Raw genomic sequence first — 21699 nt, 5'->3', positions numbered from 1 at the left:
GTTACCTGTAGTACTCATAGAACTGTTACCTGTAGTACTCATAGGAGAACTGTTACCTGAAGTACTCATAGGAGAACTGCTACCTGATGTACTCATAGGAGAACTGTTACCTGTAGTACTCATAGGAGAACTGTTACCTGTAGTACTCATAGGAGAACTGTTACCTGAAGTACTCATAGAACTGTTACCTGAAGTACTCATAGGAGAACTGTTACCTGAAGTACTCATAGGAGAACTGTTACCTGTAGTACTCATAGGAGAACTGTTACCTGAAGTACTCATAGAACTGTTACCTGAAGTACTCATAGGAGAACTGTTACCTGTAGTACTCATAGGAGAACTGTTACCTGAATTACTCATAGAACTGTTACCTGAAGTACTCATAGGAGAACTGTTACCTGTAGTACTCATAGGAGAACTGTTACCTGAAGTACTCATAGGAGAACTGTTACCTGTAGTACTCATAGGAGAACTGTTCCCTGTAGTACTCATAGTAGAACTGTTACCTGTAGTACTCATAGAACTGTTACCTGATGTACTCATAGGATAACTGTTACCTGTAGTACTCATAGGAGAACTGTTACCTGAAGTACTCATAGAACTGTTACCTGAATTACTCATAGGAGAACTGTTACCTGAAGTACTCATAGGAGAACTCTTTGAGGGTCACGGGGGCCACTCGCTCCACGGTGCCTGTCTCCTTCTGATTGGCTGCCATGATGCTCTTCCTCTGGTCAGGTGACAGGTTAAGAAGACTCTGGAAACATTTCATGTTGACATTTTAGTAATTTAACCCGACTGATAATGATCAGTGTATTGAAATACGGAAGGTAAAACAACCACGAATCACAATGAATAAAACCTTCTTCAAAATAGCATCATCAGTAGCAGTAAAGTGTAAAGTGAAGGATTGATTTCTTCAGCCCATATTTCACCTTAGATAGTAAAACAAGAACACGCGGTCATACCATGACTTCATTGGTAGGTTTGGTGAGAGTGGGCAGGACCAGGATAGCGTCGGTGGGCACTGCCCCCGTCTTGCCGGTGCGTTCGTTCTTGCCCTTGATCCAGCCGCGGCCGACAGTCAGCTCATCGTCTTTAATGAGAACTATCAGCTCTCCTTTCTTAAAGCTCAGGAACGTAGGGTCATCTATATGAGAGAGAGAGAGAGAGAGAGAGAGAGAGAGAGAGAGAGAGAGAGTTTCCCCAAATTAGAGTTTGTCATTTCCCCAAATTTGAAACCCTTATTCGAGGTTTCAAAGACCTCTCTGATGACGATAGGCTACCTGTCCTATTGGGGGAGGACGCAGAGAGCTGTGGGTTGGGTTAACTGCCTGTTCAGGGGCAGAACGACAGATTTTGTACCTTGTCAGCTCGGGGGTTTGAACTTGCAACCTTCCGGTTACTAGTCCAACGGTCTAACCACTAGGCTACCCTGCCGCCCAATTGAGACTCTGCACGCAGAATTCTGTAAAAATGTCCTCCATGTATAACGTAAACACCAAATAATGCTCTACAGCTCTGCATGCAGAGCAGAATTATTCCGATATCCGCTAATGATCAAAATCCAGAAAATAGACGTTAAATTCTACAACCACCTAAAAGGAAGTGATTCCCAAACCTTCCATAACAAAGCCATCACCTACAGAGATGAACCTGGAGAAGAGTCCCCTAAGCAAGCACAACAGGACAGCAGCACAACTAGACCCAACCAAATCATGACGAAACTAAAAGATAATTACTTGACACATTGGAAAGAATTAACAAAAAAACAGAGCAAACTAGAATGCTATTTGGCCCTAAACAGAGAGTACACAGTGGCAGAATATGTGACCACTGTGACTGACCCAAACTTAAGGAAAGCTTTGACTATGTACAGACTCAGTGAGCATAGCCTTGATATTGAGAAAGGCTGCCGTAGGCAGACATGGCTCTCAAGAGAAGACAGGCTATGTGCTCACTGCCCACAAAATGAGGTGGAAACTGAGCTGCACTTCCTAACCTCCTGCCCAATTTATGACCATATTAGATACACATATTTCCCTCAGATTACACAGATCCACAAAGAATTTGAATAAATAAATTTTGATAAACTCCGATATCTACTGGGTGAAATTCCACAGTGTGCCATCACAGCAGCAAGATTTGTGACCTGTTGCCACAAGAAAAGGGCAACCAGTGAAGAACAAACACCATTGTAAATACAACCCATATTTATGCTTATTTATTTTCCCTTGTGTCCTTTAACCATTTGTACATTGTTACAACACTGTATATATATAATATGACATTTGTAATGTCTTTATTGTTTTGAAACTTCTGTATGTGTAATGTTTACTGTTCATTTTTATTGTTTATTTCACTTTTGTATATTATTTACCTCACTTGCTTTGGCAATGTTAACACATGTTTCCCATGACAATAAATCCCCTTGAATTGAATTATATTGAATTGGAGAGAAACCAATGAACAGCTGACATACTACTGTACTAAACAAAACAAAGTATGTTGAACTTAAAGACGCAATTTTCGTACGTTGAAACCAACGTATCTAAAACTTGATTAAATTTAGCTCAAAATATAAATGTTTCTAAATCCTTGGTTGGTGTTTGTCTTACCTTGGTTGACTTCCTGCAGGGCCACGGCATACTGAGAGCGTTCCCTCAGTCCTCCCAGGAACATATGCACCAGCTCTGCTATGTTCCCAGCCATCACCGCATTCAGAGAGAAGTCTCCCTTCAGAGTCAGGAGACTCACAGACTGGCCAAACATCTTGCCCTCCCTGAGTGGAGGGAGGAGAATCACTACTGAAACATACTAGTTACCTCGTAACGTCTATCTATAACATATACAACCCATAATCCAGGGTCGTATTTACTACCCAGCTAACCAGGAACATTCCCAGAACGTCTTGCCCTCCCTGAGTGGAGGGAGGAGAATCACTACTGAAACATACTAGTTACCTCGTAACGTCTATCTATAACGTATACAACCCATAATCCAGGGTCGTATTTACTACCCAGCTAACCATGAACATTCCCAGAACGTTAGCTGAGATTCTGTATTTAGGGTTTTATCTGACATTAGCATGATAACATCCACAAAACATACAGATAATGTTTTTGATAACAAAATCTATTTTTATATAAATAAATAAACAAACATATCCTTGGAATGTTCTTCTTACAATCACTAAGATGTTGTGCACAATGTCTGTAACAACCACCACAAAACATTCCCCAGACGTTCACATTAGGTTTCCAGGTAACGTAATAGCACAATGTACCAGTAATGTTTTCCCAGCAAACCAAAATGGAAGCTGTGAAAGTTCCTAGAACATTCATTAGGTTGAGGCAAATGTTCCCATGACACAAAAAAACTGTCCAACCACTGTGCAGCCTTTGACTTATCTTCCTGGGAGGGCATCCCAAACACCACCTTATTCCCTACATAGCACACTACGTTTGATCAGAACCTTATTAACCTTAAAGTAGTGCACTACATAGGGAATATGGTGCCAGAATCCCACTGACCCTGGTCTAAAGTAGTGTGCACTATATAGGGGTGTCGTTTGGGACTCACAACCCTGCTCCCAACCACTGCGCACCTTAACTGTGACCTTTAAACCTATAGCTTACTGCGCTGTACCTCATGGTGTTGACCCCAGTGACCTCAGGGTAGGAGAGCTGCAGCAGTCTCCTCTCCTTCTCGTCCAGGAAGGTGATGCCTGTCCAATTGATCGCCACAATGAACTTGTTTTTAGGAAGTGCAGGACCTGGGAATATGTAATAATGTGTTAACGTCTGCCACACTAACAGTGATCCTTCCTCCCACTGTCTCTGTCTCTCTGCCACACTATCAGTGATCCTTCCTCCCACTGTCTCTGTCTCTCTGCCACACTATCAGTGATCCTTCCTCCCACTGTCACTGATCCAAATTGCACCCTATTCCCTACAGATGTCGGATCTTTAATTTGATCACTATTTTGTAGTGATCCCCACCCCCCCCCCCCTTAGCATTCAAATGAGCTTCGTGATTTAGATACGTTCACTGAAAACCCGCTTTCTCTCCATACGGGGGCAGTCGGACATTCGCCAGCTTTCAAAATCATCATTCCTCTATCGCTGGCTTTTAAACGCTGAAACACCAAACATAATATGAATAAACATCCTGATGGTACTGTAGGCCTCCACCTAAACTATAGCTTTCTGTATCAAAAGTCATTGCAGACACAGGCTTATAATATCATGGGTTTCTGAGATCTACAGTATATGTTATTGAAAAAGAGGACATGTTAAGGTTACGAATCAACTGTCAGAATTGAGTTAACTCATGGGGGTGGCCTAATGGTTAGGGCCTCTACCTTCAGTTCCCATATATATATATAGTCCTACCATGTTGGTGTGGGTTCCAGCCATGTTGGTGTGGGTTCCAGCCCATATATATAGTCCTACCATGTTGGTGTGGGTTCCAGCCCATATATATATATATATATATATATATACATATAGTCCTACCATGTTGATGTGGGTTCCAGTCCATATATATATATATATATAGTCCTACCATGTTGGTGTGGGTTCCAGCCATGTTGGTGTGGGTTCCAGCCCATCATATATACATATAGTCCTACCATGTTGGTGTGGGCTCCAGCCCATATATATATATATAGTCCTACCATGTTGGTGTGGGTTCCAGCCCATATATACATATGGTCCTACCACGTTGGTGTGGGTTCCAGCCCATATACACATATAATCCTATCACGTTGGTGTGGGTTCCAGCCCATATATATATATAGTCCTACCATGTTGGTGTGGGTTCCAGCCCATATATACATATAGTCCTACCATGTTGGTGTGGGTTCCAGCCCATATATACATATAGTCCTTTCATGTTGGTGTGGGTTCCAGTCCATATATATATATATATAGTCCTATCATGTTGGTGTGGGTTCCAGCCATGTTGGTGTGGGTTCCTGCCCATATATACATATAGTCCTACCATGTTGGTGTGGGTTCCAGCCCATATATATATAGTCCTACCATGTTGGTGTGGGTTCCATCCCATATATACATATAGTCTATATAGATATATATATAGATATATATATAGTCCTACCATGTTGGTGTGGGTTCCAGCCCATATACACATATAATCCTACCACGTTGGTGTGGGTTCCAGCCCATATATACATATAGTCCTACCATGTTGGTGTGGGTTCCTGCCCATATATACATATAGTCCTACCATGTTGGTGTGGGTTCCAGCCCATATATACATATAGTCCTACCATGTTGGTGTGGGTTCCAGCCCATATATACATATAGTCCTATCATGTTGGTGTGGGTTCCAGTCCATATATATATATATAGTCCTACCATGTTGGTGTGGGTTCCAGCCCATATATACATATAGTCCTACCATGTTGGTGTGGGTTCCAGCCCATATATACATATAGTCCTACCATGTTGGTGTGGGTTCCAGCCCATATATACATATAGTCCATATAGATATATATATATAGATATATATATAGTCCTACCATGTTGGTGTGGGTTCCAGCCCATATATACATATAGTCCATATAGATATATATATATATATATATATATATATATATATATATAGTCCTACCATGTTGGTGTGGGTTCCAGCCCATGCCTTTCTGGCACAAATAATTCAATCTCCCCTGATTGGCTTGATTTAGTTACACATTTATTAACCTATGGAGAGTCCAGGGATATTTTACCCCCGATCTTTATAAGAAATGCCTATACCAGACACAATTTTGGGTTTTCTGATCCACGCCCCCTACCTTTGTTTTTACCTCCTAGAGTTGATTTACACATTTATTTTTCAATATAGACCATTTTGACTTTGTGGCTGCGGTAACTAGTGAAAACCGCTGTGCCTGTTGTTCAAACACGTATCTGCCACTCTCATTGGCTAGAATAGTCCCACCTGATCTTGCCTCCTTCCAAATGCCTTCCATTTTGAAGACGTGTATTTTCATTGTTAAAGCGGCCACTACATTATCTGGTCAAATATAATGGATCATCCGCGACTACATAGGGAATAGGCTGCCATTTTGGACACAAACTAAACATGTCACACTCCCTCATGCCAAGGGTTAAATCTGTAATAAGAAGTATGTGAAGGAAAAAAACATTTTTTGGGGGGGAAGAAGGATGGAGAATTAGGATGTAGCCTGAGATCACTTTATACGAGAGAACAATGTTTTTTTTTAAGTTATTTTTTTTTTTATATACCTGATAACTTTGCGGCCTCGAAGAACCTGGAGAAGAACAAAGGCCACTTCTGTCGAGCGTAGTCCACCACCTCGGCCTTCACACCTGCCGCTTTCTGCCTGGAGTTGATATATGGACCCTGGTGTATGACAGACCGAGCAGAGGAACATCAGAAGACGCTACACAGTTGGATAGAACATTGTCTTGTCGCACAGTGGAGAAGGAACCAATCATATGAATTCATACAACTGCTCTCTATCACCAGCGAGGACCTTAAAAAAAATGGCCTGTTAATAAAGTCATGTCCAGGGTTCGTATCATTCTATTTCAATTCACACTCTTTCACGAGGAACATTTAAACTGGAATTCCAGTTTACCTGCTGAATTGACTGGATTGAAAATGGAATTGACCACAACCCCCATTAATGAGTGATCTAACTCACGTTTTTGTCCTTACATGTGTATTTTCCTAAATTGTAACAAATAAACTCAAATGATTCAGTCAACTGACCTGAGCATGGGCAGTGCTGACCATCTGAAGCCATTTGTCCTGAGTCTTGGCCTCCAGAAGAGAAGAGTTAATGCAGTCCTGAACCACAGTCTTAGCGTTGTCAAGACTACAGTCTGATCCATACTGAACGTAGAAGTGTTTAGCTGACAGCTGGACTATATCGTCATCCTGGAGAGAATGGAGATTAGAAGAGAAAGGACATTAAGTTCAAGTTTAAGTTTTTAAACTACTGTTGCCGATTTCTGTTAGAAGTTGAAGACGTGTCTTTTGCTTAGGAAGATATTACCTATACACCGGTAACAAAGACTGAAATGGGGTGGAAGCCGAAACAAATCCCATGACTGAAACTTGAGTTGATATCAGATCAGCTGTCTGGTTTAGCTTGATTAACACCATTACATGACTAGGTAAATAGATCAACTATTGTCTGGTTTAGATTAATAACATGACTAGGTAAATAGATCATCTATTGTCTATAATAACACCATTACATGACTAGGTAAATAGATCAACTATTGTCTATAATAACACCATTACATGACTAGGTAAATAGATCAACTATTCTACTATGGAGTTGTCTGGTTTAACTTAATTAACACCATTACATGACTAGGTAAATAGAATAACTATTCTACTATGGAGTTGTCTGGTTTAACTTAATTAACACCATTACATGACTAGGTAAATAGATCAACTATTCTACTATGGAGTTGTCTGGTTTAACTTGATTAACACCATTACATGACACAAAGAGCAGTAGTGGAAAGTTCCATTGTAGATGCTTTGAATGACTACCAGCAGCTACAGTCGGCTTCACACCGCTGTCTGAGTTGAGCTCCACGGTGGTGCACATTACAGACCCTTCATCTGAACACCAGAATGTCAGCAACAGTCATGGATGTCAGTTCAGTGCACACAACACAACACAACACAACACAACACAACACAGCATAACACAACACAACACAACACAACATAACACAACACAACACAACACAACACAACACAGCATAACACAACACAACACAACACAGCATAACACAACACAACACAACACAACATAACACAACACAACACAACATAACACAACACAACACAACACAACACAACACAGCATAACACAACACAACACAACACAGCATAACACAACACAACACAACACAACACAACACAACATAACACAACACAACATAACACAGCATAACACAACACAACACAGCATAACACAACACAACACAACACAGCATAACACAACACAACACAGCATAACACAACACAACACAGCATAACACAACACAGCATAACACAGCATAACACAACACAGCATAACACAGCATAACACAGCATAACACAACACAGCATAACACAGCACAACACAGCATAACACAACACAGCATAACACAGCACAACACAGCATAACACAACACAGCATAACACAGCATAACACAGCACAACACAGCATAACACAACACAGCATAACACAACACAACACAGCATAACACAGCATAACACAGCATAACACAGCATAACATAACACAACACAACACAACACAGCATAACACAGCACAGCATAACATAACACAACACAGCATAACACAGCATAACACAGCACAGCATAACATAACACAGCATAACATAACACAACACAGCATAACACAGCATAACATAACACAGCATAACATAACACAACACAGCATAACACAACACAACACAGCATAACACAGCATAACACAACACAGCACAACACAGCATAACACAACACAACACAGCATAACACAACACAACACAGCATAACACAGCATAACACAACACAGCATAACACAGCATAACACAGCATAACACAACACAGCATAACACAGCATAACACAACACAGCATAACACAGCATAACACAACACAGCATAACACAGCATAACACAGCATAACACAACACAGCATAACACAGCACAACACAGCATAACACAACACAGCATAACACAACACAACACAACACAACACAGCATAACACAACACAACACAACACAACACAACACAGCATAACACAACACAACATAACACAGCATAACACAACACAACACAGCATAACACAACACAACACAGCATAACACAACACAACATAACACAGCATAACACAACACAACACAGCATAACACAACACAACATAACACAACACAGCATAACACAGCATAACACAGCATAACACAACACAGCATAACACAGCATAACACAACACAGCATAACACAGCATAACACAACACAGCATAACACAGCATAACACAACACAGCATAACACAGCATAACACAGCATAACACAACACAGCATAACACAGCACAACACAGCATAACACAACACAGCATAACACAGCACAACACAGCATAACACAACACAGCATAACACAGCATAACACAGCACAACACAGCATAACACAACACAGCATAACACAACACAACACAGCATAACACAGCATAACACAGCATAACACAGCATAACATAACACAACACAACACAACACAGCATAACACAACACAACACAGCATAACACAGCATAACACAACACAGCATAACACAACACAGCATAACACAGCATAACACAACACAGCATAACACAACACAACACAACACAGCATAACACAGCATAACACAGCATAACACAACACAGCATAACACAACACAGCATAACACAACACAACACAACACAGCATAACACAGCATAACACAGCATAACACAACACAACACAACACAGCATAACACAACATAACACAGCATAACACAACACAACACAGCATAACACAACACAACATAACACAGCATAACACAACACAACACAACACAGCATAACACAACACAACACAGCACAACACAGCATAACACAACACAGCATAACATAACACAACACAGCATAACAGAAAAACATGTATATATTTGAGGATACATTTATTTGGGAATATATTTAGTTAAACAGACATGCTTCTGTCTGTATACGGGGATGTTATCTCCAATTCTCCATCCATTCTACCATTTATTTGTTTTAAAGAAAACTCTGTTTTTGCCGCTGGCTTTCGTGAGATTTACACGTGAGCTTGTCAGAGGTAGCCCTTTCTGAAAGTGGTCCTTCGAGCCGGATAAATCAACGACCTTACAATGATGTTTCACTGTGTATACTAGGGCAGATCCCATTGGGTCTTCTGTTGGATTGTTTGGTCGACCAAGATTTTGTTTAGTCGAGCAGTAGCCCAAACAAAAAAAAAATACCCTGTTTGACACATAATATTCACGCAGCGCTTGTTCCTTACCTTCATTTTCTTGATATCCAGTATTTTCTACGACTAGATAAATGTATTCCTCACATCTGACTTCCTTTTTACCTCCCGAGCAACTAGTATCTCCCCCCATTTCGAGTTTGGTCACGTCCTCTGCACCCTTTGCTGTGGCACACGTGTCACAGTGTTCAGAGTTTGATATAACCAATTTCTTGATGTGATAATGATATGCCATAGGTCAGGTACTATTGGTCACGTGCATGTGATGCATACATGTGTCACGTAGAGAGATTTGTGGATTTAACAAGTGACATCAATAAGGGATCATAGCTTTCACCTGGATTCACCTGGTCAGTCTGTGGAAAGAACAGGTGTTCTTAATGTTTTGTGTACTCGGTGTATATCACGGTAGTTATACTCTGCATCCCAAATGGGCCCCTATTCCCTTTATAGGAACCTGGTCAAAAGTAGTGCACTATATAGGGAATAGGGTGCCATAGGGTCCTGATCTAAAGTAGTGCACTATATAGGGAATAGGGTGCCATAGGGCCCTGGTCAAAAGTAGTGCACTATATAGGGAATAGGGTGGTATTTGGGACGCCGGCATAGCCAGACAGAGCATTACCTACCTTCTCAGACTGCTCCTCTATAGACCATGGTAAATGTTCCAAACCTTTACATTGGTTCTTGGAGACGTATATGAACCAGTGACATAGATCACTTGACTTCAAGACTTGACTGTGTAGGGTAAGGTTGCCCTCGTGATGCGAATCTTGGGTCAGTTCTGAATTTTCCCCACTAATTGTGAGAGTTAGGATTGGGGGAGGGAAAGCTGTTCCTAGATCTGTACCTAGGGGGGAAAACGTAACCCCAGAGCATTACGTCACCTTGTCACACTTGTACTCTCCGAAGCGTAGTCCCCTGATGATCTGTCTGTAGATGAGGTCTGTGCTGACGGAGTCCTCTTTACAGTCATGCCACGGGGTGAAGATCTCCTTTCTGTAGTAGAGTCGCCAGGGGGCGTGCTGCTCCTGCCCACCCTTCCGTTTCACTTCCTGTTCGCACTGGGAGATGGCATCCATCACGTGCTCCCGCCCGCTGCCCAGCGACCACACCTGGAGGGGGGGGGGGGACCAACAGACACCTCATTGACATTACATTAAACACATTCCAACACTAAGAACCCTGTCACATTGGTCAACCAGACAGTTTCTCAATTCCAAATGGACTCCCAGTCTCTCGTCTCTAGACGCTCCTTTAGATCGGAAGAGGTCAGCAATACGGCCAAAATGTAATCCGACCTATCAGAAGGCAAAGGTGAAGCCCGTGCCATATCGCTTACACCTTCGGATGTACAGGAGCGGCCTAAGGGTCGAATTCAGGGTATCTCAAATACCTTTCTGGAAGTAGAGGTCAGAGTAAAACAGTACAGTACTGCTTACCTTTTCATAGAGAGCCATGTAGAGAGAGAAGCCGAAGGTGTCTTTGAGGGAGACCTTCTCAGAGAGTAACTGGCAGATCTCCTTGGAGGTGGAGGAGGAGTCTACAGGCAGGCTGATGGTACGACTGTCCATCAGGGTCACAGACACCGCAATGGGCTTCTTAGACTTGGTCGCCTGTCAGTCACCACAAACACAGGTCAGAGGTCAAAGGTTGGATTAGAGAAAAACTACAGAAGAACTACAAAACATTTAAACAAAATTGGGATCGTTAAGAAAAGAACCCCGAACTGAAACCCTTTTTTTGTTTATGTATTTATTCCACCACAAAATTCAAATCACAGTGAAGTTATCACCAAACTACCACTAACAGGCCCCAAACTACCACTAACAGGCCCCAAACTACCACTAACAGGTCCCGATCACCAAACTACCACTAACAGGCACCAAACTACCACTAACAGGCCCCAAACTACCACTAACAGGTCCCGATCACCAAACTACCACTAACAGGCCCCAAACTACCACTAACAGGTCCCGATCACCAAACTACCACTAACAGGCACCAAACTACCACTAACAGGCCCCAAACTACCACTAACAGGTCCCGATCACCAAACTACCACTAACAGGCCCCAAACTACCATCAACAGGCCCCAAACTACCACTAACAGGCCCCAAACTACCACTAACAGGTCCCGATCACCAAACTACCACTAACAGGCCCCAAACTACCACTAACAGGCCCCAAACTACCACTAACAGGTCCCGATCACCAAACTACCACTAACAGGGCCCAAACTACCACTAACAGGCCCCAAACTACCACTAACAGGCCCCAAACTACCACTAACAGGTCCCGATCACCAAACTACCACTAACAGGCACCAAACTACCACTAACAGGCCCCAAACTACCACTAACAGGCCCCAAACTACCACTAACAGGTCCCGATCACCAAACTACCACTAACAGGCCCCAAACTACCACTAACAGGTCCCGATCACCAAACTACCACTAACAGGCACCAAACTACCACTAACAGGCCCCAAACTACCACTAACAGGCCCCAAACTACCACTAACAGGTCCCGATCACCAAACTACCACTAACAGGCCCCAAACTACCATCAACAGGCCCCAAACTACCACTAACAGGCCCCAAACTACCACTAACAGGTCCCGATCACCAAACTACCACTAACAGGGCCCAAACTACCACTAACAGGCCCCAAACTACCACTAACAGGTCCCAATCACCAAACTACCACTAACAGGCCCCAAACTACCACTAACAGGCCCCAAACTACCACTAACAGGTCCCGATCACCAAACTACCACTAACAGGCCCCAAACTACCACTAACAGGTCCCGATCACCAAACTACCACTAACAGGCCCTGATTACCAAACTACCACTAACAGGCCTCGATCACCAAACTACCACTAACAGGCCCCAAACTACCACTAACAGGTCCCAAACTACCACTAACAGGTCCCAAACTACCACTAACAGGTCCCAAACTACCACTAACAGGCCCCAAACTACCACTAACAGGTCCCAAACTACCACTAACAGGCCCCGATCAACAAACTACCACTAACAGGCCCTGATTACCAAACTACCACTAACAGGCCTCGATCACCAAACTACCACTAACAGGCCCCAAACTACCACTAACAGGTCCCAAACTACCACTAACAGGTCCCAAACTACCACTAACAGGTCCCAAACTACCACTAACAGGCCCCAAACTACCACTAACAGGTCCCAAACTACCACTAACAGGCCCCAATCAACAAACTACCACTAACAGGCCCCCAAACTACCACTAACAGGCCCCCAAACTACCACTAACAGGCCCCAAACTACCACAAACAGGTCCAGATCACCAAACTACCACTAAAGGCTCTAATCACCAAACTACCACTAACAGGTCCCGATCACCAAACTACCACTAACAGGCCCCAAACTACCACTAAGTGGGCCCCAAACTACCACTAACAGGCCCCAAACTACCACTAACAGGTCCCGATCACCAAACTACAACTAACAGGCCCCAAACTACCACTAACAGGCCCCAAACTACCACTAACAGGCCCTGATTACCAAACTACCACTAACAGGTCCCGATCACCAAACTACCACTAACTGAATTGGCAAGATGGAATTGACAAGGTGGAATTGGCAAGGTGGAATTAGCAAGGTGGAATTGGCAAGGTGGAATTGGCAAGATGGAATTGGCAAGGTGGAATTGGCAAGATGGAATTAGCAAGGTGCAATTGGCAAGGTGGAATTGGCAAGGTGGAATTGGCAAGATGGAATTGGCAAGGTGGAATTGGCAAGATGGAATTGAGCAACAGTGGCAGTACAGGTGCATTGCTTAACCATCTGAAAAGGGAGGCACCGTGAGACCCCAATCAGTTGCTGGCAGCAGTACCATTATGGGTGGAGTGAAAAAAAAACACACCGCTGATTACAGAAATGATATGCAACTATTGTCAAATGGTAGAGGATGTCTGCTTCAGTGCCCTGATGGCATATCTAGAACCAGACTACGAGATGTTGAAAAACCGTGACAACCCCGGCCCGGAGAAAGTGTACAAAGAACGAGCTCCTCAACATCATACATCACTGCAACGAGTCATCACATTGATGAGAAGCGGGACATGAAGTCCCGTGTACTGACCACTGAGAACATGTAAGAGAGGCACACAGCAGAGAACCCTAAAACGGCATTAAATACCATTGTTGCTGATTGGGTTGAGGGACAGCAGTAATAAGCAGGTTATCATTTCAATGTATGAATGCGAAAATCAATGGCTGTTTTAAACATCAAGATTTAAATAAAAAAATATATTAAAAAAATATATCCCTAGTTCCCTCTCACCTCTAGTTCCAGACAGCTCGGAGGCTCTCCTCTAACCCCATTGGCTACGGTGCGTCTCAGTCTCTTGGCACAGTAGGGGGCGTAGCCCATCGGGCCGAAGCGGATGAAGCTCTGAAGGAACTGTAGGAAGGGAGAGAGAGTGAGTGATCAGTCAATGTAGGACCTTATTGATCTAGACTATATCATGCATGGGTCCATTCAGAGCTGAGATAATGTATGGGTCCATTCAGAGTTGCGATAATGCACCCAACCTACCTTGATGAAGACCTACCTTGATGAAGACCTACCTTGATGAAGCGTTCAGTGGGGAGGAAGATTCCCAGACAGACGGACAGAAGGATCCAACCTCGGTAGAAGCTGCTGCGGTTACCGTTCTCCTACCTTGATGAAGACCTACCTTGATGAAGCGTTCAGTGGGGGGGAAGATCCCCAGGCAGATGGACAGAAGGATCCAACCTCGGTAGAAGCTGCTGCGGTTACCGTTCTCCTGCAGCTGCTTACAGATCTGACAATAGATCTCATCTCTACGTGGAGAAAACACAGGAACAGAGGGAGAGAGTAAAGAGAGAGGGAGAGGAAAGAGAGGGCAAAGAGAGAGGGAGAGGAAAGAGAGAGGGAGAGAGATTAAATAGAGAGGGAGAGGATAGAGAGAGGGAGATGAGTAAAGAGAGAGAGGGAGAGGGGGAGGAAAGAGAGAGAGAGGGGGGAGGAAAAAGAGGGAGAGGCAAGAGAGAGGGAGAGGAAAGAGAGAGGGAGAGGCAAGAGAGAGGGAGAGGAAAGAGAGAGGGAGATGAAAGAGAGGGCAAAGAGAGAGGGAGAGGAAAGAGAGGGCAAAGAGAGAGGGAGATGGAAGAGATAGGGAGAGGAAAGAGAGGGCAAAGAGAGAGGGTGAGGAAAGAGAGGGCAAAGAGAGAGGGAGAGGAAAGAGAGAGGGAGAGGAAAGAGAGAGGGAGAGGCAAGAGAGAGGGAGAGGATAGAGAGGGCAAATAGAGAGGGAGAGGAAAGAGAGAGGGAGAGGAAAGAGAGAGGGAGAGGAAAGAGAGGGCAAAGAGAGAGGGAGAGGAAAGAGAGAGGGAGAGGAAAGAGAGAGGGAGAGGCAAGAGAGAGGGAGAGGATAGAGAGAAGGAGATGAAAGAGAGAGGGAGAGGCAAGAGAGAGGGAGAGGATAGAGAGAAGGAGATGAAAGAGAGGGAGAGGCAAGACAGAGAGAGGCAAGAGAGGGGGAGAGGATAGGGAGAAGGAGTGGATAGAGAGAGGGAGGCAAGAGAGGGGGAGAGGATAGGGAGAAGGAGAGGATAGAGAGAGGGAGTGGAAAGAGAGAGGGAGAGGAAAGAGAGAGGGAGATGAAAGAGAGGGAGAGGCAAGAGAGAGAGAGGCAAGAGAGGGGGAGAGGATAGGGAGAAGGAGAGGATAGAGAGAGGGAGGCAAGAGAGGGGGAGAGGATAGGGAGAAGGAGAGGATAGAGAGAGGGAGAGGAAAGAGAGAGGGAGAGGAAAGAGAGAGGGAGAGGCAAGAGAGAGGGAGATGTTAGAGAGAGGGAGAGGCAAGAGAGGGAGAGGCAAGAGAGGGAGAGGCAAGAGAGAGGGAGAGGATAGAGAGAAGGAGAGGAGAGGATAGAGAGAGGGAGAGGAAAGAGAGAGGGAGAGGCAAGAGAGAGGGAGATGTTAGAGAGAGGGAGATGAAAGAGAGAGGGAGAGGCAAGAGAGAGGGAGAGGAAAGAGAGAGGGAGAGGATAGAGAGAGGGAGAGGATAGAGAGATGGAGAGGGTAGAGAGGGGAAGAGGAAAGAGAGAGGGAGAGATTAGAGAGAGGGAGGCAAGAGAGAGGGAGAGGCAAGAGAGCGGGAGGCAAGAGAGAGGGAGAGGATAGAGAGAGGGAGAGGATAGAGAGATGGAGAGGGTAGAGAGGGGAAGAGGAAAGAGAGAGGGAGAGATTAGAGAGAAGGAGAGGCAAGTGAGAGGGAGAGGCAAGTGAGAGGGAGAATAAAGAGAGAGGGAGAGGATAGAGAGAGGGAAAGGCAAGAGAGGGGGAGAGGCAAGAGAGAGGGAGAGGATAGAGAGAGGGAGAGGCAAGAGAGGGGGAGAGGCAAGAGAGGGGGAGAGGATAGAGAGAGGGAGAGGCAAGAAAGGGAAAAGTGCAGCCGGAGCCACAGCTGACTCACACACCTGAGGTCTCTTCTGACAATGGCGTAACCCACGATGCTGTGCAGCTTTTCCAGAGCAGTCATTGGCCGGTCGAGGGTGGGTCCCTCTCCTACCAGTATCTCGTCTTCCTCACTGATGGTTTGCACAGTGGGCGGCTTGGAAACCTCTTCTCCTTCCTCTGACTGGGGGGACACAACACATCATAAAGATCACTCTATGGTTGCAGGCCGCCTCTCCCACCTCGAGGCTACCCGGTTGTCGCCCCCATTTTAATGTTTAGTCTAGATATTGTGGACACTGTTGTGGTTTTACTGGGCCTCTTGATCTTTGGACCCTGGGCTCAGTGCTCAGTTTTAGTCCTAAATGGCACCCTATTCCTTATATAGTGCACTATAAATGGCACCCTATTCCCTATATACTGCACTATAAATGGCAGCCTATTCCCTATATAGTGCATTATAAATGGCACCCTATTCCCTATATAGTGCACTATAAATGGCACCATATTCCCTAACTTTTTTTGACAAGGGCCCAATAGTGCACTATATAGGGAATAGGGTGCCATTTCAGACCCCAGTTCTCAGTCTCACCTCCTCCTGGATGATAGAGGGTTTCCTCATGCCCCTAGAGGGAGAGGCTGGGACCTCCTCGGGGATGGAAGAGGTCTTCCTGCCCCCACTCAGCATGTTGGTGAACGTAGAGCCCTTCCTGCCTCGGGGCGTCGCGTCTACAGCCGAGGAGCCCTTCCGGTTCAGTATCACCTGAGGGAAGTAAACGTTCAGGCTTTATTGGGGTGGTTTCCCGGACACAGATTAAGCTTAGTCCTGGTGTTTCAGCCAATCAGCGAGCCACAAAAATTGACGTTTAGACTGTGGGCCCTCCAGGTCAGAGGTTATAATTGTCAACAGATGAAGAAGTTTATCTCTCTCTCTCTCTGTGTGTGTGTGTGTGTGTGTGTGTGTGTGTGTGTGTGTGTGTGTGTGTGGGACGAACTGCAAAAATCGCTGAAGTTGGAGACTTTTATCTCCCTCACCAACTTCAAACATCTAATATCTGAGCAGCTAACCGATCGCTGCAGCTGTACATAGTCTATCGGTAAATAGCCCACCCAATTTACCTACCTCATCCCCATACTGTTTTTATTTATTTACTTTTCTGCTCTTTTGCACACCAATATCTCTACCTGTACATGACCATCTGATCATTTATCACTCCAGTGTTAATCTGCAAAATTGTAATTCGCCTACCTCCTCATGCCTTTTGCACACATTGTATATAGACTGCCCATTTTTTTCTACTGTGTTATTGACTTGTTAATTGTTTACTCCATGTGTAACTCTGTGTTGTCTGTTCACACTGCTATGCTTTATCTTGGCCAGGTTGCAGTTGCAAATGAGAACTTGTTCTCAACTAGCCTACCTGGTTAAATAAAGGTGAAATAAAATAAAAATAAAATAAAGTGTGTGTGTGTGTGTGTGTGTGTGTGTGTGTGTGTGTGTGTGTGTGTGTGTGTGTGTGTGTGTGTGTGTGTGTGTGTGTGTGTGAGGTGTGGGTGTGTGTGAGGTGTGGGTGTGTGTGTGAGGTGTGTGTGTGTGTGTGTGTGTGTGTGTGTGTGTGTGTGTGTGTGTGTGTGTGTGTGCGTATCACCTCTTCAGGCTTGGCAGACGCCTTACGGTTCCGGGACAGCAGGTCTGTAAAGGTGGAGCCCTTCCTCCCTTTAGGAGCAGGTTCCTCTGGTACTGTGGACACTTTACGGTTTTTCTGGTTCCTCAGAACCCTCTATAAAAATACATTCATTCATTAACATAGTCAAAAGGAGAACATTCACACGTCCATCATTCTGCTGTTTTTCTTGCCCTGCTTGGACTAACCCCAGTGGTCCTTACCTGATCCAGGCCCACCATGTGGCTCAGCCTCCTGTCCTGTCTCAAGGCCAGGTCCGGATCCAGGGAGTTGTTTACCATGTTTGACCCCCTGAGGCCCCTGGCCCCCTGGCCCTGCACCAGCTTGGGCTCCGGCAGATCCCCCATGAACCTCAGGATGATCCACCAGACTGTCATGGAGGCCTACAGACAGAGAGAGAGAAAACACAACGATGGATTGACTTTTTTTTTTGTCTTTTTTTTTTTATGAACATTTTATTTAAATGTTTTTTATTATATGTTCAAACAGAGGATCGTAGTCAAATAAAGAAGGAGTTAAAGCGAAGTGAAACGTACGGTATTTACTGTTATTAAACAATGGTTCTTTTAAGAAACATGGAAAGCTGAGTTTTAGGAAAGCCTCCGAAAGTGTGAAGATCATAAAAGACTATGAGTTCAGAAAACCTTTTGATCTCACAACAAATGACGGACACCGTGACAGGAAACATATTACAAGACTGTTAAGAACGTTTAACAGGAAACATATTAGAACGTTAAGAACATTAAGAACGTTTAACAGGAAACATATTAGAACGTTAAGAACATTAAGAACGTTTAACAGGAAACATATTAGAACGTTAAGAACATTAAGAACGTTTAACAGGAAACATATTAGAACGTTAAGAACATTAAGAACGTTTAACAGGAAACATATTACAAGACTGTTAAGAACGTTTAACAGGAAACATATTAGACATATTAGGCATCGACAGTTTATTCAATGTTCCCGGTCACTTTCGACAAGACGGGAGGTTCTATTGGATGTTTTTTTTGTTTGTTGCTGAACTCTCTCATAAATATATATATATAGAGATTTTTTTTTAAATGTGGATTTACCACGACATCTCCTTCGTCTTCATGGTAGAGTAGTGGCTGTCTGAGCCTCTGGCGGACGTGTGTTGGCGTGGCGGCGCCCTGGAAGTACATGGAGGCAAACTTGGAGAAGGAATACTCATCCAGGTCGTCGTAGTCCTCCTCGGGGATGTCCTCTACCATGGGCAGGTCGTCCAGATCCACCTCCTCCGGTCTGGTTCGCTCTCCCTGCTTCTCCAGGTCCTGAAGAAGGAGAAGAAGAAGACAGAGATAATGGATATTGTGACTTTGAGGTCTCGTGAAAACCTTGACTAAAAACAGAATGTGGTTTAACAAGGCTCTGAGACAGTAGCCTGGTGTTACAAGGGTTGGAAGCATCATCAAAAGGGGGATGGGACCACAGAGTAAAACAATGTAGAGGGTGCACTTAGGGACAAAAAGGACCGTGAAAACAATGCAACACTTGAAAGTAGCACCTCTGGTTTTCTAAATCGGTAGGTTGGAACTCATCAACCCTTCAGCGATGCTGCAATACCAGTATTTTACCACAATACATCTTACTACATCGATTAGAGAGGTCCTTAACCTTGAATCCAGCTGGAGCTTGTCCCTCCTGCCCTCCCACCATATTGGGCAGGAACCCGAAGATGTCGTCCACCATTTCCTGTGCTGTGATTGATTCTGATTGGGTGCTGGCCTCCTTCTCTTTCTTCTGCTGGAGAACCTGGTTTAAACGTCTTTGCCTCTCCAGGGCTGCCAACTCTTCCTCGCGACGCTCCTTAGCTGACAGGAACATCTAGGAACAACAGGAGTTCAGGAACACAGTCAATAACGGATTTAACGAGTCAGATAGTGAGATTTAATTATTGATTGATTGAAATCAAATCAGTCAAGTTTCTCCTCACGATGCTGATCAGAAATAAATCAAACAGTCAATCAATCAACCAAGCTATTAAGCAATCAAACCATACAATGTATTTATAAAGCTCCTTTACAACAACTGTTGTCGCAAAGTGTTTAACAGGAACCCTGCCTAGACCCCCACAAAGAGCATAGAACATATATCTAACAGATTGACTCTATTTATTATCAAGAAATAACCGCATATACTACACGTACAGTGAACATGTCATCTTGGGAAAAAAAAGGTGAAGGTGTAAGAGAGCTTATCTTACGTCTCTCTTCATCTTCTTCACTTGTTTCCTAGCCAGCATTCCCCTGGTGTTCGTCTGCAAGAGGATCACTGCTCGCCTCTTCCTCTGCCACTCCTTCCTGGCCAGGTACCCCCGTGTCTGTGCCTGGAGTCGGACCGCAGCGAACCTCTTCTGCTGGTAGTGGTGCTGCAGCTGGCGGGCTCGGACCTTCGCCTGCAGACGAGCAAAACCCAGCTGGACCTGGAGGAGAGAAGGCCATAAACATGTTGTCTGTTTTACTCTAACAGGTTTTGGCTACCGTCTTAACAGTCTTAACAGTCTAATATGTTTCCTGTTAAACAGTCTTAACAGTCTAATATGTTTCCTGTTAAATGTTCTTAACAGTCTAATATGTTTCCGGTTAAATGTTCTTAACAGTCTAATATGTTTCCTGTTAAACGTTCTTAACAGTCTTGTAATATGTTTCCGGTGCGTTTACGTTCGTTATTATATATTGTCTTTGATCTCTATATGGAATACGTTATTATATATTGTCTTTGATCTCTATATGGAATACGTTAACAGCCGGTAACTCACCACTCTGTAGAGCTTTCTGCCTTTGTAGCCTCTCCAGTTGTTCTGAATGACCAGCGCAGAGGACCTCTGTCTCAGGAACTGTCTCCTACATATCGAAGACAAGGACATCTCAATTGACTGTCACATCACAAGACTACAATAGTCTAGATCCACAACGGCACCGCTATTCCCTGTATAATGCATTACTTCTGACCAGGGGTCATATGGCTCAATGTAGAGTCAGTATATTCAGCTGCTTGGCCCTATACCATACCGATATTTGTAGCCTCGCAGGACCCTCTGTATCAGAAGGGCTTTCTCATTCAACTCCTTCATTCTCTCCAGCTCCAGCATAGTGTCATGGAAGTCCTGAGATTAGAGGAATGGAAAGCTCAATCAATCAATCAATCAATCAGTCAATCCATCCATCCATCCTTCAATCCATCAAATCCATCCATCTCTACCCATCCATCCTACCATCCATCCTACCATCCATCCATCCAACCATCCATCCATTCATGAATTAACCACTCCTTCATTCTTTAAACCTGGAACCTGGACAACCATACTATTTAGATATTAGAGTTATCTGTGAGAGGTCAGCATGGTTACCTTCAGAAATATCTTTGTCTTGCCGGTCTTCCAGTCACCATCTTGTCCAGCAAGAACGGTCTCACAGATCCATTCAGCACATTTCTGTGGAGATTCCTAGGAAAAATATACATTTTCTTTACATGCCATGTTATGAAGCTAATTGCAGA

The 21699-nt window shown here is 44.2% G+C and overlaps 1 protein-coding gene across 4 annotated transcripts in view; it reads right to left on the bottom strand.

Annotated features, from left to right (window-relative positions):
* The window catches only part of LOC115108701 (unconventional myosin-VIIa), an 82380-nt gene that overhangs the window by 26688 nt on the left and 33993 nt on the right, over window positions 1–21699 (bottom strand). For all 4 annotated transcript variants that reach the window (XM_065009356.1, XM_065009353.1, XM_065009354.1 and 1 more), the window contains 20 exons: window positions 21551–21646; window positions 21213–21307; window positions 20960–21044; window positions 20405–20623; window positions 19816–20025; window positions 19254–19472; window positions 18381–18560; window positions 18142–18273; window positions 17085–17255; window positions 16516–16676; window positions 14749–14875; window positions 14352–14471; window positions 11466–11639; window positions 10911–11138; window positions 6763–6930; window positions 6273–6390; window positions 3649–3775; window positions 2619–2782; window positions 969–1150; window positions 636–757 (listed from right to left, as the gene is read on the bottom strand). In XM_065009356.1, coding sequence (XP_064865428.1) covers window positions 636–757; window positions 969–1150; window positions 2619–2782; window positions 3649–3775; window positions 6273–6390; window positions 6763–6930; window positions 10911–11138; window positions 11466–11639; window positions 14352–14471; window positions 14749–14875; window positions 16516–16676; window positions 17085–17255; window positions 18142–18273; window positions 18381–18560; window positions 19254–19472; window positions 19816–20025; window positions 20405–20623; window positions 20960–21044; window positions 21213–21307; window positions 21551–21646 — 3098 coding nt within the window. The remainder of the gene's footprint in view (window positions 1–635; window positions 758–968; window positions 1151–2618; window positions 2783–3648; window positions 3776–6272; window positions 6391–6762; window positions 6931–10910; window positions 11139–11465; window positions 11640–14351; window positions 14472–14748; window positions 14876–16515; window positions 16677–17084; window positions 17256–18141; window positions 18274–18380; window positions 18561–19253; window positions 19473–19815; window positions 20026–20404; window positions 20624–20959; window positions 21045–21212; window positions 21308–21550; window positions 21647–21699) is intronic.

This window comes from Oncorhynchus nerka, linkage group LG24, assembly GCF_034236695.1.
Source record: "Oncorhynchus nerka isolate Pitt River linkage group LG24, Oner_Uvic_2.0, whole genome shotgun sequence".
Taxonomy (NCBI): Eukaryota; Metazoa; Chordata; class Actinopteri; order Salmoniformes; family Salmonidae; genus Oncorhynchus; species Oncorhynchus nerka.
This window is presented reverse-complemented; position numbering and strand designations above follow the sequence as displayed.